This window comes from Candoia aspera, chromosome 5 (genome assembly GCF_035149785.1).
Source record: "Candoia aspera isolate rCanAsp1 chromosome 5, rCanAsp1.hap2, whole genome shotgun sequence".
NCBI lineage: Eukaryota > Metazoa > Chordata > Lepidosauria > Squamata > Boidae > Candoia > Candoia aspera.
Window position 1 is genome coordinate 101,903,946 of NC_086157.1, and position 15,958 is coordinate 101,919,903.

The window sequence follows — 15,958 nt, forward strand, 5'->3', positions numbered from 1 at the left end:
CCCTCAGCCATATTTCCATGTTTCCATCAATTTCCCTGTCCACTAACTTTAACATCCCATATACAACCCATTAACATTCCTCACCACTTCATATCTGACCTAAAACCTAATCAATGGCTATGTTATTTTTCATTAATGGAATAAACTGATTATGTCATACAGTACAGGAAAACAGCTTAGAATTGTTAATGGGCTGAATCTATTTAATCTTGCAGCCATATATAAAAAATCTAGAAGTGCACTCAGATCAGATACCAGAAGTTTGTTTCTCTTCATTGTCACACCTGCAAAAGAAAAAAAAAAGATCTTGCAATGGTAAGTCCAATTAATATTTGCACAAAACCAGCAATAAAAATCAGGAAGTACAGGGACATAATTAATGTGGCTTGAACAGCACTACATTTATAATCCATTAAATATTTGGACATATGATCACTCAACTTTCTTGCTCATTCTTTCATTATGAGATTGAACGAATCCAATATCCATTCCATTTTTTTAAAGTGCTAAGATTTTATTCCTACTGGAATTTAATAATTTCTTCCAATCAGCTAGTACTGACCGATTTATTTTATCCATATCTCATATTTTCATGTTTTTAAAAAAATCCAAAGCAGGTATATAATTCAAATAAAAATGCAAAAACACTTTGATGTAATTACTTATTTTAATTAAAAGCAGTTACCATTAAAAATGAATTCAATGAAGTTTCTAAATCCTATTTTAAACCATAAACAGCTTAAAATGCACCAATCCCTATATATATCCATACCCCTCCTATCCAGTAAGAGAGTTCTAAGCTCTTAAAAGATAAGTCTTCCTTATATTCAGCTCCATAATTGATTATTTCATAGAGATGTCCACATAGCTTCTTGGAAGCTTCATGGGAATGGTTTGTCACTGCCTTCATCAAGGATATTTTTCAACTTCCCTGACTAGTCTACAGTGCAGAAATTTTCATCCAAGTAGTAACAAGTAACAATTTCAAATTTTGTTTTATTGTTAGCCGCTCAGAGTCCCTCCTTTGGGGAGGAGATGGGTGGTGGTAAAATTTGATAAATACATAAGTAAACAAACAAACAAACAAGACCTGACCCTTAGCAAGGCAAGCTAGGAGCTGCCATCTGCTAGGCTTTTTAATTTGATTATCTTTCAATAGTTCATTGATTGACAGTAGCAAGACGAGACCTGACTCTGATGCCATCCCACCCTCTGGTAACTGTGCTTGAATTCACACAAATCCACAAATATCCACAGCATTAAAATTCTGGTAATCCCAAGTCCTGAAAGCCAAGCCACCTTATTCATTTGAAATATGAATACAGCTTCTGCATATTGCTCATGAGGTTCAGATCAGTGAAGCAGAATGGTAGCTATAAAAAAAGATTAGGTTCTTAATTTTCACAACCATGGGAGAAATGTAGCATGGCAGTCTAAATCCAAAGTCTAATGCTTCAAGTTACAAAAACAGCATACTGAAACAGAAGGATCAAAAAGCTTTATATTGGGTCCTCCCTTTGAAAGAAATCTTAGGTCTTTGCTAACAAGAACTTGTACGTCCTGTGCCAATATCCATCGATTTAATAATGGCATTTGCATTAATAATTACTCTAATGAAAATCCATCGTTCTTCCCCTGAACGTTCCTGCAAAAAAGGAAAAAAAACTGTCTACCCTCAAAGCTTTAGAAAGACATTAGAAAGACAGTTACAAAGCTTGGAGAAACCACCATGAACATCCTTTATCCCCTGAAAGATGGCACTTATCAGCATGGCAAGTCAAGAAGTGTGCTTTCAAGTCTCATTTGCTCCTAGGATTGATTATTTATTGCACCAATGTATATGCTACTTGGACAAAGCCAAATCTAGTTGAAGATTCCATGACTGTGGCTAAATATTTACAGTACCATAACTAGATGAAACTGCATCATCTGCTTGTTTGGTCCTTAAACTGCATCTAAGTCTTCCTTCCCCAATCTGGGATTTCTCCCAACGGGTCAACTTCGAGTCCTAAAATTCTCAGAAATGGCTCTGAATTTCTGGGAGGTTATTCTGTATAGAAAGGCTGCTCTAGAGTTCTGTGGAAAAGCATTTCCTCTCTTCAGATTTTCTGGATTTTTGCATATCTTTGCTGTTACATATTACCAAAGCTTCACATGGGTCCTACTGATATATAAAGGGAGTCTGAACAAACAAATAATACCAAAGTTTGGTGTTTGTTTTATTTTTTCATTACAAAAATCATTGTGGTAAGCGGTATATACTTTTTCACTGGACTGTAAATCCTCCACCAGTTTGGCATAGAGTGTGCTGGTTTGCACAGAAGGATAAGCCAGCATCATTTAGAAAGTTGTCTTATCAGCAAACCAGCATCAAACTAACCCACAATGATTAGGTTGCTTGAGTAAGGCCCTGTGCCAGTGGCCCCATCCATGCCTTCTTTCTTATATTGCAGGAACCAGATCTTTTAGAAAATACCCAAGTCCAAGAATGCTTGAAGAATGCTGGCTTACCATTACATGACAACATGGCCAAGAATACTGCTAATAGTTCTATTACTAATTTAACTAAGTAGTTAAATCATTTGATGAAGCACATGAGAGCCAGGATGGTATAGCTAAATGGAACTGACCATTTGATGTGGTAGACTACAACGCAGGAGATCTGTCATGAGCACCGTTGAGCTGAATGCATCAGCACAACGGCACACATAACAATACCACGGAAACAAGAGCAAGGGATTAAAAGATAAGCAAAGCGACGCACAACAACAGACACAGACCCCGAGGAGAAGGGAACGACCCCGGCCGGAAAATCCAGTCAAAAGAACGCAAAGGGGGAAGAAAGAGCGACAAAGACAGGGCGGATCACGAGGCACGCCTGGAGCTGTCAGCAGGAACGCAAAGGATATCGCCCAGCTGAAAGTAATCACCGGCCGGAGGAAGAAGACGATTACGAGAGAAGCCCGGGACACCAGCAGGGGCCCCGCAACCCCTCACCTACCGGCAACGAAGCATACAGGACTTGGGGGGATGACACAACCCAAGGTGGGGGGGCACTGACCGGCACGGGCTATTTAAACCCCGTACCGGCGCGCTCCCTTCACTCTCAGCTTTTTCTAGCTATGCACTATGCTGAAATAAACCAGAACCTGATCTTCCCTAAATTAGTGTCTGTGTTTTACTCAGTAGTAGGCAGCGCATGACAGCGCATGACAAGATCACAGATTCAGCTCAGCATGGTGAGTGATTTGAGGCTTACCGTGCGGGACGGTTGCGCATGGGAGGGATTAAATGTGGGAATGGTAGGCAATCATCATTTTTTAGGCCAATTATGGGCCATTTTCAGGGACAGGGAGGAGTTTTAGAGTTCCAGATAGAAATTTACCGCCCACAGAATTTCTTCTTCCATTTTTATTCTTGAACCTCCAAATTAAAAGAGATGAAATCAGCACACACACACACACACAACTATTCTGCATTCTTGGAGACGTAAGAACCACTCTCGTTTGTACCCTTTATGTAAAAAACATTTGCCACTGAAATCTGATGGCAGAATCTCAAAGGACTACAAATGGTGGGATGGTTTGCTTGTTGTAAATAAAGTTAATTCTGGAAATGGATGTTCTGCAGCATACCAGCTTCCCATTTCAATCTTTTTTAAAATAATACAAAAAAATCTTAAAAGTAGAGTCGAGAAACATCAGAAGATGGATCCCTCAGAGTCCATGTTTCTTATTCTGATTCTAGATCATTATATAACTCAGATTAAAAAAAAAGAAGGAAGGATCATTCTACAAAATTGACAGTATGACCAGATCTCTAGTACACTGGGATCCATTTTTGTTAGTTTTATCTGTTATTCTTCTGAGTTTTTCTATGCATGCAAAAACCAACATAGCTACAGACGCCTCGTAAAGGAGCAATCCCTTTTTTGCTTTCTCCTCATTAAAATATATCAACTGTTTGTGTGCATACCATTCTTTGGGGGTACAAAATATATTTTATTTATTTATTTATTAAATTTATCCACCGCCCAATCTCGTTCAGTGATGACTCTGGGCAGCTTACAATAAATAAAAGAATAAAAATTCATTATACAATATAATAAATAAATATAACATATAACATATAGACTCCAAGATGGTCATGATGGAATTTACGGGGGCCATATCATGGCACCAGCCACCTCCACGATCTACTGTCCTCCCTCCCACCCCAAGCGAGGTGGCAAAGCCAGGTCTTAACTCCCTTTCTAAAGGCCGGGAGAGTGTGGGCCAGCCTCACCTCTTGTTGTTTATTCGTTTAGTCGCTTCCGACTCTTCGTGACTTCATGGACCAGCCCACGCCAGAGCTTCCTGTCGGTTGTCAACACCCCCAGCTACCCCAGGGACGAGTCCGTCACCTCTAGAATATCATCCATCCATCTTGCCCTTGGTCGGCCCCTCTTCCTTTTGCCCTCCACTCTCCCTAGCATCAGCACCTTCTCCAGGCTGTCCCGTCTTCTCATTATGTGGCCAAAGTATTTGAGTTTTGCCTTTAATATCGTTCCCTCAAGTGAGCAGTATGGCTTTATTTCTTGGAGGATGGACTGGTTGGATCTTCTTGCAGTCCAAGGCACTCTCAGAATTTTCCTCCAACACCACAGTTCAAAAGCATCGATCTTCCTTCTCTCAGCCTTCCTTATGGTCCAGCTCTCGCAGCCATATGTTACTACGGGGAACACCATTGCTTTAACTATGCAGGCCTTTGCTGTCAGTGTGATGTCTCTGCTCTTAACTATTTTATCGAGATTGGTCACTGCTCTTTTCCCAAGGATTAAGCGTCTTCTGATTTCCTGACTGCAGTCAGCATCTGCAGTAATCTTTGCACCTAGAAATACAAAGTCTTTCACTGCTTCTACATTTTCTCCCTCTATTTGCCAGTTATCAATCAAGCTGGTTGCCATCATCTTGGTTTTTTTGAGGTTTAGCTGCAAGCCAGCTTTTGCACTTTCTTCTTTCACCTTCATCATAAGGATCCTCAGTTCCTCTTCTCTTTCAGCCATCAAAGTGGTATCATCTGCATATCTGAGATTGTTAATGTTTCTTCCAGCAATTTTAACTCCAGCCTTGGATTCCTCAAGCCCAGCATGTCACATGATGTGTTCTGCGTACAAGTTGAATAGGTAGGGTGAGAGTATACAGCCCTGCCGTACTCCTTTCCCAATCTTAAACCAGTCCGTTGTTCCGTGGTCTGTTCTTACTGTTGCTACTTGGTCGTTATACAGATTCTTCAGGAGTCAGACAAGATGACTTGGTATCCCCATACCACTAAGAACTTGCCACAATTTGTTATGGGCCACACAGTCAAAGGCTTTAGATAGTCAACAAAACAGAAATAGATGTTTTTCTGAAACTCCCTGGCTTTTTCCATTATCCAGCGGATATTGGCAATTTGGTCCCTAGTTCCTCTGCCTTTTCTAAACCCAGCTTGTACGTCTGGCAATTCTCGCTCCATGAATTGCTGAAGTCTACCTTGCAGGATCTTGAGTATTACCTTACTGGCATGTGAAATGAGTGCCACTGTTCGATACTTTGAACATTCTTAGTGTTCCCCTTTTTTGGTATGCAGATATAAGTTGATTTTTTTCCAACCTGATGGCCATTCTTGTGTTTTCCAAATTTGCTGGCATATAGCATGCATTACCTTGACAGCATCATCTGGCAAGATTTTGAACAGTTCAGCTGGGATGCCGTCGGCTCCTGCTGCCTTGTTATTAGCAATGCTTCTTAAGGCCCATTCAACCTCACTCCTCAGGATGTCTGGCTCTAGCTCACTGACCACACTGTCAAAGCTATCCCCGATATTGTTATCCTTCCTATACAGGTCTTCTGTATATTCTTGCCACCTTTTCTTGATCTCTTCTTCTTCTGTTAGGTCCTTGCCATGTTTGTTTTTGATCATACCCATTTTGGCCTGGAATTTACCTCCCATGTTTCTAATTTTCTGGAAGAGGTCTCTTGTCCTTCCTATTCTATTGTCTTCTTCCACTTCCATGCACTGCTTGTTTAAATATAATTCCTTATCTCCTCTGGCTAACCTCTGGAATTTTGCATTTAATTGGGCATATCTCCCCCTATCGCTGTCGCCTTTTGCTTTTCTTCTTTCTTAGGCTACTTCTAGTGTCTCAGCAGACAGCCATTTTGCCTTCTTGGTTTTCTCTTTCTTTGGGATGTATTTTGTTGCCGCCTCCTGAACATGTTGCAAACTTCTGTCCAGAGTTCTTCCGGGACCCTATCTACTAAGTCCAGTCCCTTAAATCTATTCTTCACCTCCAGTGCATATTCCTTAGGCATATCAGTGAGCTCATATCTAGCTGATCTGTGGGTCTTCCGTAATCTCTTTAGTCTGCTCCTAAATTGTGCAATAAGAAGTTTGTGATCTGAACTACAGTCAGCTCCAGGTCTTGTTTTTACCGACTGTATAGATGTCCACCACCTTTGGCTGCAAAGGATGTAGTCAATCTGATTTCGGTGTTGTCCATCTGGTGAGGTCCATGTATAAAGCGGTCTCTTAGGTTGTTGGAGGAGAGTGTTTGTTATGCAGAGTGAATTGTCTTGGCAAAATTCTATCAGCCTATGTCCTGCTTTGTTTTGTTTTCTCAGGCCATGCCTACCTGTAATTCCAGGTGTCATTTGACTGCCCACCCTAGCATTCCAGTCTCCCGTGATGAAAATAACATCTCTTTTAGGCGTGCTGTCCAGTAGGTGCTGCAGATCCTCATAGCACTGCTCTACTTCAGCTTCTTCAGCATCTGTGGTTGGGGCGTATATTTGGATCACTTTGATGTTAGATGGCTTGCCCTGAATTTGAATTGAGATCATTCTATCGTTTTTTGGGTTGTATCCAAGCACTGCTTTAGCCACTTCACTATTAATTATGAAGGCTACTCCATTTCTTCTGTGGTCCTCTTGTCCACAGTAGTAGATCTGGTGGTTGTTTGATGTGAAGTGTCCCATTCCAGTCCATTTCAGTTCAGTGACGCCCAAAATGTCTATCTTTAATCTGGACATCTCACCAATAACCACATCCAATTTGCCCTGGCTCATAGATCTTACATTCCAACTTCCAATGGCGTGTTGACCCTTAGAACATCGGATTCGCCGTTCACCACCAGCACCGTCGGCTGCTAGCCATCCTTTCGGCTTTGAGCTAGCTGCATGATCACATCTGGGGCTAGTTGAACTCATCCTCTGTTCCTCCCCAGCAGCACTTTGACCATCTTCCGACCTGGGGGTCTCATCTTCCGATGGTATACTGGCATATCTCTGGTTGTACTGATCCATTTAGTTTTCACGGCAAGAATACTGGGGTGGGTTGCCATTACCTTCCCCAGGGGTCGCATTTAGTCTGACCTCTCTGTCATGACCTTCCCATCTTGGGTGGCCCTTCACGGTTTAGCTCATGGCATCATTGAGGTGCTCAACCTCCAGCACCACGACAAGGTAACGATCCTTTGCTGAAGAGTCTCCCCTCTGGGGTTAAGTTATTCCAAAGGGCGGGGGCCATGGCAGAGAAGGCCCTCCTCCTGGACCCTGCCAACTGGCAATCCCTCATGGACAGGGTCCATAACATGCCCTCTCTGGATGATCGGGTGGGGCGGGTTGATGTAATGGGGGTGAGGCAGTTCCTCAGGTAGCCTGGCTCCATGCCGTGTAGGGCTTTAAAGGTGATAACCAACACCTTGAATTGGACCCAGAAGCAAACTGTGCAGCTGTATTACATGAATTCTTCACATCAGGAGACACTTTTTTACAAAACTCCAGAGGAGTTTGAGGCAAGACAGATAAGGAAGTCATGGAAATCAATGATACTTAATCTAATCACATCAAAGAACTACAGATGCACAAAGTAGAAGAGGGTCATGAGTAAAGCAACAGGTGAAACAATAGGGCAGATGAAATTTTGGGTGGGAAGCATAAATTCATGCTAGGAAGGAAGGTACACACAAATCAACCATTTGAAAAGTTTGCATTTGTGAGAATGATATAGCCTTCTCACAATAAGTGTCCACATTTCTGAGGTAAGATGGATCAATTAAATAAAGGTATTTTCTACATCCCCTACTTTATATTGATGTTGACAGTTTAGCTTGCGACAATTATTCAAGCTGCTAACAAGTAACATAAAAAAGCATTTTAAATAATAATAGTGATATATAGGAAGTCATGAAACTCTACTTGAAGGGGCAATGATATAAGACTGTTAAGAAGCAGGGAGTTCTTATCTCCTGAAATCCAGATTAAATGCCTACTGATTCCAGAGAATACTCCTTCCCTCTCTCGCCCCCCATAAAAAAAAAGCTGTTATCTGGCATGCAAGATTCAAAACTCTAAATCTTCAAACTCGACATATTACAATTAGACTCCCAAGAATTATATATTTACCAAACCGAATACAAGTAGTCCTCGCTTACCAATGGTAACTGGGACTGGTAACTTCATTGCTAAGGGACGTGATCGTAAGGTGTGAGATCATGTGACCACACCAACGTATGATGGCAGTTCCAGCAGTCCCGGTTGCCACTGTTAGGTGAATGCCACACAGTCACAGCATCCCGTAGTCACATGATGACCATTTACAACCTCCTGCTGGCTTCCCCATTAACTTCACTTGTCAAGAGCCAGCAGTGAAGGTTGCAAATGGTCATCATGCGACCACAGAACACTGTGACATCATAACTGTGAACTGATTGCGAAGTGCCTGAATTGCAATCACATGACCACAGAGATGCTGTGATGGCCGCAAGTACGAGGACTCGTAAGTACCCCCCGTTCAGCACTATCATAACTTCAAAGGGTCACTGAATGAGTGGATGTTAAACAAGAACTACCTGTACCTAACAATGTCATTCCGAATTCAAGTTTATGTAGAACAACAATAACTTCAATAATAACTTGCCATTCAGAATACAGGTGTTACCAATACCCCTTACAATTAACATTCATAATAAGAAAAACCGGAATAGATGTTCTTTAAAATGACAATAGCAATTTCTGAGATCCTTCTCATTGAGCAGCTGATAGCAGTGGCCCAATGGGGAGAGAATCCAGTTACAGAGAATTGGAGACCCTTAATAGTTAGTAAAATCTTATTAATTCAAGTTGCAACAAAGAACACTCACCAATGCTAATTTCGTCATCTGTTTCAGCATCTCCAATGCATTCAAACTGAAAATCTTGAAGTGACTGGGAAAATTTTTGTACTGCCATTGAGAGATCTATAAAATAAAAGAACAAAAATTAGTCTCAAAGTCCTACTTAGAATACAGTATTTCACCGATACAAGGAATATTAAAAGTTGTAAGATTCAAAACACTGGTCAATACTTGAAAAAGCAATAGATAGTCTATCTATTGGAATTCCATAGCACACTGAATCATAGCTTAGGAGTCATTACATTTTTCACAAATAAATTTCCAAGTTCCATGTCTAAAATTAACATTCCTTAGTTTACATTACCAGAGGTATAACAAGTACCATATATACTCTTGTATAAGCCCATCTGCAGATAAGCTGAGCCTTGAATTTTTAACCAAAATTCTGTGAAAAATGCACCAGCCGCGGATAAGCCAACCCTCAAAATCCATGGATTATCCATTTTTCGTGGCATTTTGCTCAAAAATTCGAGGGTCAGCTTATCTGCTAACGAGCTTATCCGCAAGCACATATGGGATGTACGGGTACTTTAAAAAAGCATTACCGTATATACTCATGATTAAGCCAAACCCAATTTTTGGGGTGTATTTTGGCACCTAAAATTCTTGACTTATTTGCAAGTACATACAGTAGGTTTCTTTTTCTGTTATTTTAAATCTTCTTGTTTCTTGTATCCTAAATATGGAGATTTGAAAGGATGGGGGAGTACAATGGATTATGAATTATCACACATCACAATGTAGGCACTTGTTCATGCTATGTAATTTGAGAATAGAAGAAGCAAAGAAAAAGAGACTATATTAAAGAAGTATCTTTCGGTCATAATGACTTCAGGAAGCATCAATATCATTCACTTGCACCCTCTGGCACTTTACAGAGTATAAACAGATTCTTGAGCTGTATAATCTCATAATCTAAAATTCTACATTGGGAAACAGGTACAGATTTTTTAATAGGTCCATCATTTTAAGTGTGCAATCTTATACTTCGCTGCCCCATGAGACCTTCATTCACCTTTAGAACAAAGCAGAAACACTTATGAATCCATCCAAATGCTTTGCTCTCTGCAGCTCTGCCTTTAGAAATGCTGAAGAACTAGCTGTGAATTGAATTATGATGATTAAAAACAGAAGCTCATCTGGTATCCTTCTTGATGTATTGAGCTACTGCACAATCTCATTTCTTTTGTAAAGGTATGTTTTCTATTTAAAAAAGGGCACTGAGTGAATGTTGTGCAAAAACAGTGATACCTCTTCTTGTTAGCTGTACAAAAACATGCACTGAAGAAATAGATCATTTGTGTTTTGCAACTAAACATCTGAAAACTGACAACCAAGTGTTAGTTTGTTTTGGCAGCAAAAGATGAACCTTATTCTTTCCAACTGTGTTGCAGAAAGATGTCTGTTTTCCCTTAGAGGCCTGTGAAGGATTCTTCAAGTTAAAAACCAAGTCAATTAAATAGCAGGCTTTCCTGAAAGAATCAGGCTTGTTCCTACCCTGCCACCACTGATATGTCACACTTCCCGAGGCCACTGGAGAGTTCATTTGGGATAAAACAAAAATAACTGCTTGGTCCCATAATTCAACTATGGGATCAAATAGTTCCTTGGCACCGTATCTTCTTATCTGCCCTATAGGAAAAACAGACCAATGGCTTTTATGTCCATTTCTACTCTATTAAACAGGTCCACAAACCCAACGTGAGTGTACTTCTCTGTCCCATTCTGTATCAAGGATGCTTGCTCTAAACTCAGATCAGAAGACTGTCTGAAATTGATTAAAATGCCCTATGTCATTCAGGAACATTTGGGAGTTAGCCCACCATCAAAGCAATTTCCTTTAAAAATGCTGTCTGATCTAGGCTGACAGCTATTCAAAAAAGTGACATCTACAATTTCTGTAATGAAAGCTTTAACTTCATCTCTTTTACTGTCTCCAGCAATTTTTTTCCCATCACATCTCACTTTTAAATGCTGTAATCAAAATGATAGCAAGGACCAAGAGGGCTGGCGGTCCATATTCACTCTCTGATCCATATTCTTGACATGTATGTGCCTAAAAGTATTACACTGGACAAGCAGAATTCAATGGTATAGGTAAAGGTAAAGGTTTCCCTTGACGTAAAGTCCAGTCGTGTCCGACTCTAGGGGGCGGTGCTCATCTCCGTTTCTAAGCCTTGGAGCCGGCGTTGTCATAGACACTTCCGGGTCATGTGGCCAGCATGACTCACGGAACGCCGTGGTGGTATAGCTATGGGTTAAATGGTATAGCTATAGGTTAAATGGTATAGCTATAGGTTAAATAATCAAAGCATAATGTACGTTAGAACAGATGCTAGCAAAATATATGCAAAGTATTTCAGAACTTTGCCACATGGGGCCAAAATTGTGAGGTTGCTCAGAATTGAAGTCCTCCGGTAAGGGAAAATGGTAATAGAGATTAATCTGGAGGAGAAGAAAAACAGAGTTTTTACAATACAAGCGTTGGTCAGAATTTTTTTTTAAATATACCTAGGCCTCCTTTTTTAAAAAAAAAAGTTCATGAGAAGTACCAGTGAACAGAAAAAAATGAACTGTTCTTTGCAAAGTCTGAACAATTGGATCTGAAGGACTGGACATTGATTACTTTTGTGAAATTACCCAGAATTCTAGGTCTGTTTCTTTTAGTATTTTTAGGAAATTTTAGCATTTTCATCCTAAATGAAACTTTTGAAGGGGCAAAGAAAACCAACAAGCCAGTTTGGTGTAGTGGTTAAGGCCCAGGCTGGAAACTGGGAGACCGTGAGTTCTAGTCCCACCTTGGGCATGAAAGCTGGCTGGGTGACCTTGGGTCAGTCCCTCTCTCTCAGCTCTAGGAAGCAGGCAATGGCAAACCACTTCTGAGATCCTGCCAAGAAAACTGTAGGGACTTGCCCAGGCAGTCACTAGGAGTAAACATTGATTCAAAGGCAAAAAGAAAAGGAAGAGGAAAGAAAACTAAGGAATGAGAGGGCATTCACATCAAGTAATCTAAAATGGGTGAGGGAGGGATGGTATTTATTCATTTATTGAAATGTTGGACTTAAAATTTGAAATGCTACAGGATTCAAGACAATTACAATCAAAACAGTTTGCATAAACCTAGCTCTTTGAAGAAGGCTCTAATGCTGGGAAAGGTGGAAGGAAAGAGAAGAAGAGGATGATCAACAGCAAGGAGTCATTCAGTTACTGTGACAAGGTCTTCCAAAACTGTCGGAAGACCTGAAGGACCAGGTTAGGGACAGACTGTCCTGGAGAAAATCTATCTATGTGGTCGCTAAGAACTGACAATGACTTGATGCACATAATCAATCACACTAAAAACAACACAGGATAAACAATTCAGAACCTAACTAAATTAAGGTAGTTCTTCTACCATTGGTGACCAAATCCCCTGCAGAACAGTAAGGTCTTCAATGTCTTCTTAAAAACCAGCAGTATTCCATATCTCAGGAAGCAAGGTGCTGGGGCAGCAGCTAAGAAGTTGATTTGACAGGCTCCCTCCCCACCCCACTTCATGCAGGGTGGAACCCTCAGTTTACCCTTTTTCAGGAACACACTATGACAATAGCCTGAAAGATCAGAACAGATACTTGTAATCTAGTAGTTTTTGAAATCAGAACAGGTACTTGTAATCTAGTAGTTTTCGAAATGAAGCTTTGAAGACTGCTTTGCAAAGTACAGTAGTACAAAGCATCATGGCTTATTCAACAGCTTTCAACCTTCTGCATCTCAGGGCAGACATCTCCATGGAAGTCCCATGATGTCACAAGTTGCTGGGACTTGGGAGGAGAAATGGAGGTAGTTTGCCCCTGGTGATGTCATGGAGGCAGGGTTCTGGCTATTTGAAACATGTACAGAAGACACTTCCAAGCAAAGGAGATGCCAAGGTGCAATGCCTCGCTCTTCCAAGTCAAGGCACTGCCTCAAAGCCGTTCTACAATGCACAATACCTTGCACAGGCCTACTATCTAGTCCTATATTTTCTTTCCAAATAGCAGCCTTTACAAACCCTACAGGCAGCAGAAGTGCAATTGCACATCCCTGCTGGGAATCTCCATCAATGGATATTGAGAAGCATATTGTTTCTGATTCTGGGGGCAAAATATAACCTTAACGGCTAGTAGTCATTGAGTTGTGTAAATGTGTAATGATCAGTAGGGCTAGGCAAAACTTTCAAAAGAGGTGCTTTGCAACATGTGGAACAACTCTTTGTGAATCATTAAAGCAGCCGTTTCTGCAAATTGCTTCCAACTGCTTCTACATGCACAGCCCTGCTTTCTTCCAAAAGAAGTGACAGTCTGCGCGCATGCACACGCGCGCACACACATGGATACAGCTGGGGATAGCTTTTAAAGCAGCCACGTGAGCCCTGAAAAAAACAGCACTGTTTTAATGATCCATAGAGAGGTGCTTTATTTGTGCTCCTGCATGTTGCAAAGCAGTTCTTTCAAAAGCTTTGCACAGTCCTAATACCCGATATAGGTAAAGGTAAAGGTTTCCCTTGACATTAAGTCCAGTCATGTCCAACTCTAGGGGGTGGTGCTCATCTCCATTTCAAAGCCGAAGAGCCGGCGTTTGTCCGTAGACACTTCCGTGGTCATGTGGCCGGCATGAATAAACAGAACGCCATTACCTGCCCACCAAAGCGGTACCTATTAATCTACTCACATTGGCATGTTTTCGAACTGCTCGGTTGGCAGGAGCTGGGACTAGCAACGGGAGCTCACCCCGTCACGCGGATTCAAACCGACCTTCCGATTGGCAAGCTCATTAGCTCAGCGGTTTAACCCGCAGCGCCACCTAATATCCGATATCCCTTTTCTTATTTTATCCTTTCATCATCCTTTTATACTGTTTAAAATTGATCTCCAAATCAAACTTTTTAAAATACTGATTAAAGCATTTTAAAATGCTTTTTTTAAATGCATGCTCATTCAGCGCATGCTGAGTATATTCTGTTGTGTACAACTCCCCCAAAAGTTCAAACCTTTAAACCAGCAATTGGATGGAAACAAGATTGCTTCAGAGATTATACCTCTGTTACAAAACCTCAACCCACAGACACCAAGTTAGTTGTGCCAAGTTAGAAACATAGGGCATACAGAAGGTTTTTAAACAGAAATGCTGTCAAAATCCCAGACCCCATTTGCTAATCAACATAGAAATGAAAACACTGAAAAATATGCATTCCAAAATAATACTGCCCTTCCTTTAAAGTGGTTGTGGTTTTCAAAAGCCTTCTGCCTTCAGGAAATCCTTTTTACATCAACCCCTGCATGTCTACTCCGCAATCTATGGATATTGCTAAATGCAAGGCATATTTTATGGTTCCCAATTCATTCAACACAGGCCCTAGCCAAGCCTGTTGGGCTCTGCTGCAATCCCCATGCGAACCCAAAATAAGCATATGGTGGCTTCATATTATAGGGATCAGGTTGGCTGTTAAGGGAGTTTCATGACTAATTCTCCAGCTGAGAAATGTCCTGATCAGACTACTGAATAGAGTTTGCAACATTAAACCAACAAAAAGAATCTTAAAAACAGATAGTGAGTTTGGGAAAGAAAAGAGGGGCATTAAAATCCCATTTACAAGTTAAAGATTGAAAATTATCTATTTTTCTTGACTTAATTGGTGATGTGAGTTGCAGAGATAGTTAATCGTTAGTTCCAGTTACATTAGCGGAAGATGGGAGGCTGAACCTCAAGAAATCTGATGCTCTAAACCAGTGTTACCCAACCTGCACAATTTTGAGATGTGAGGATTTCAGCTGCCACAACTCCCCACCCAACATGGCCATTGCTGAGAATGATAGAATTTGCAGTCCACACATGTGCAAGTTGTTCAGGTTGGGAAACAATGCTTTAGAGCATCAGATTTCTTGACCAGTGTGTATGTGTGCATGTGCGCGCCTTTGAGTCTGGATCTTGGTGACCGCCTGGACTAGTCCCTGCAGTTTTCTTGGCAAGATTTCAGAAGTGGTTTTCCATTGCCTTCTTCTTCCTAGGGCGGTGAGAGAGGGACTGGGCCAAGGTCACTCAGCTGGCTTTGTGCCTAAGGCAGGACTAGAACTCACAGTCTCCCAATCTGGCCAGAAATTTAAAGAGCCGGTTTAAGAACCCACATGCTGTAGGCATTAGCAAGATAATCCCCCTTTCTAATTGATTAACCTTTTATCCAAATGCAAAACTATTTTGATCTTAAATATATACTAAACAAGATAGTTCCAAGGATGAAGTTTGCTCAACAGACTGGTCGCTGCCCTTCCTCTCAATGCAATAGGGTTATTTAATTTTTTGGCATTCCCCCTTTCTATCAAAGATGCTTAAAGTGGAAAAAAAGCATTTTAAAGTATACAAAGAAGCAACAAAGAAGAAGAGGCGGAAGAAAAAAAGATGCAAGAACCTGACAACCCTCTATTTTTAAAATTAGCTTCAAGGAAAGAACTTCTTGGTGCAAGAAAAGAATTATTTGGTGGCATGCAAATGGCCTGAGGGACAAATGGCAATTCTCCCTCAGGCCGTTTTCATAACATCGAATAATTCCTTTCTTGCTCCAAGAAGTTCTTTCCCTGAAGCTAATTCCCCGCATCCCCCAGGGTAGCCTTGTTCAACTTTGCATACACATGGAGCATACACATGGAGTACACCCACTCCACGGTTTTATCATGTTCCCAGTGAAGATGGCAAAGCTGTAAAAACTATCAGCAGGACCTCCATCTGGTAGGAGCTTTTACCCTTCCT

General features: G+C 41.0%; 1 protein-coding gene across 2 annotated transcripts in view; it reads right to left on the reverse strand.

Moving 5' to 3' along the window:
- The window catches only part of ARHGAP42 (Rho GTPase activating protein 42), a 136,673-nt gene that overhangs the window by 100,593 nt on the left and 20,122 nt on the right, over positions 1-15,958 (reverse strand). For both annotated transcript variants that reach the window (XM_063305865.1, XM_063305864.1), the window contains exon 2: positions 9,164-9,259. In XM_063305865.1, coding sequence (XP_063161935.1) covers positions 9,164-9,259 — 96 coding nt within the window. The remainder of the gene's footprint in view (positions 1-9,163; positions 9,260-15,958) is intronic.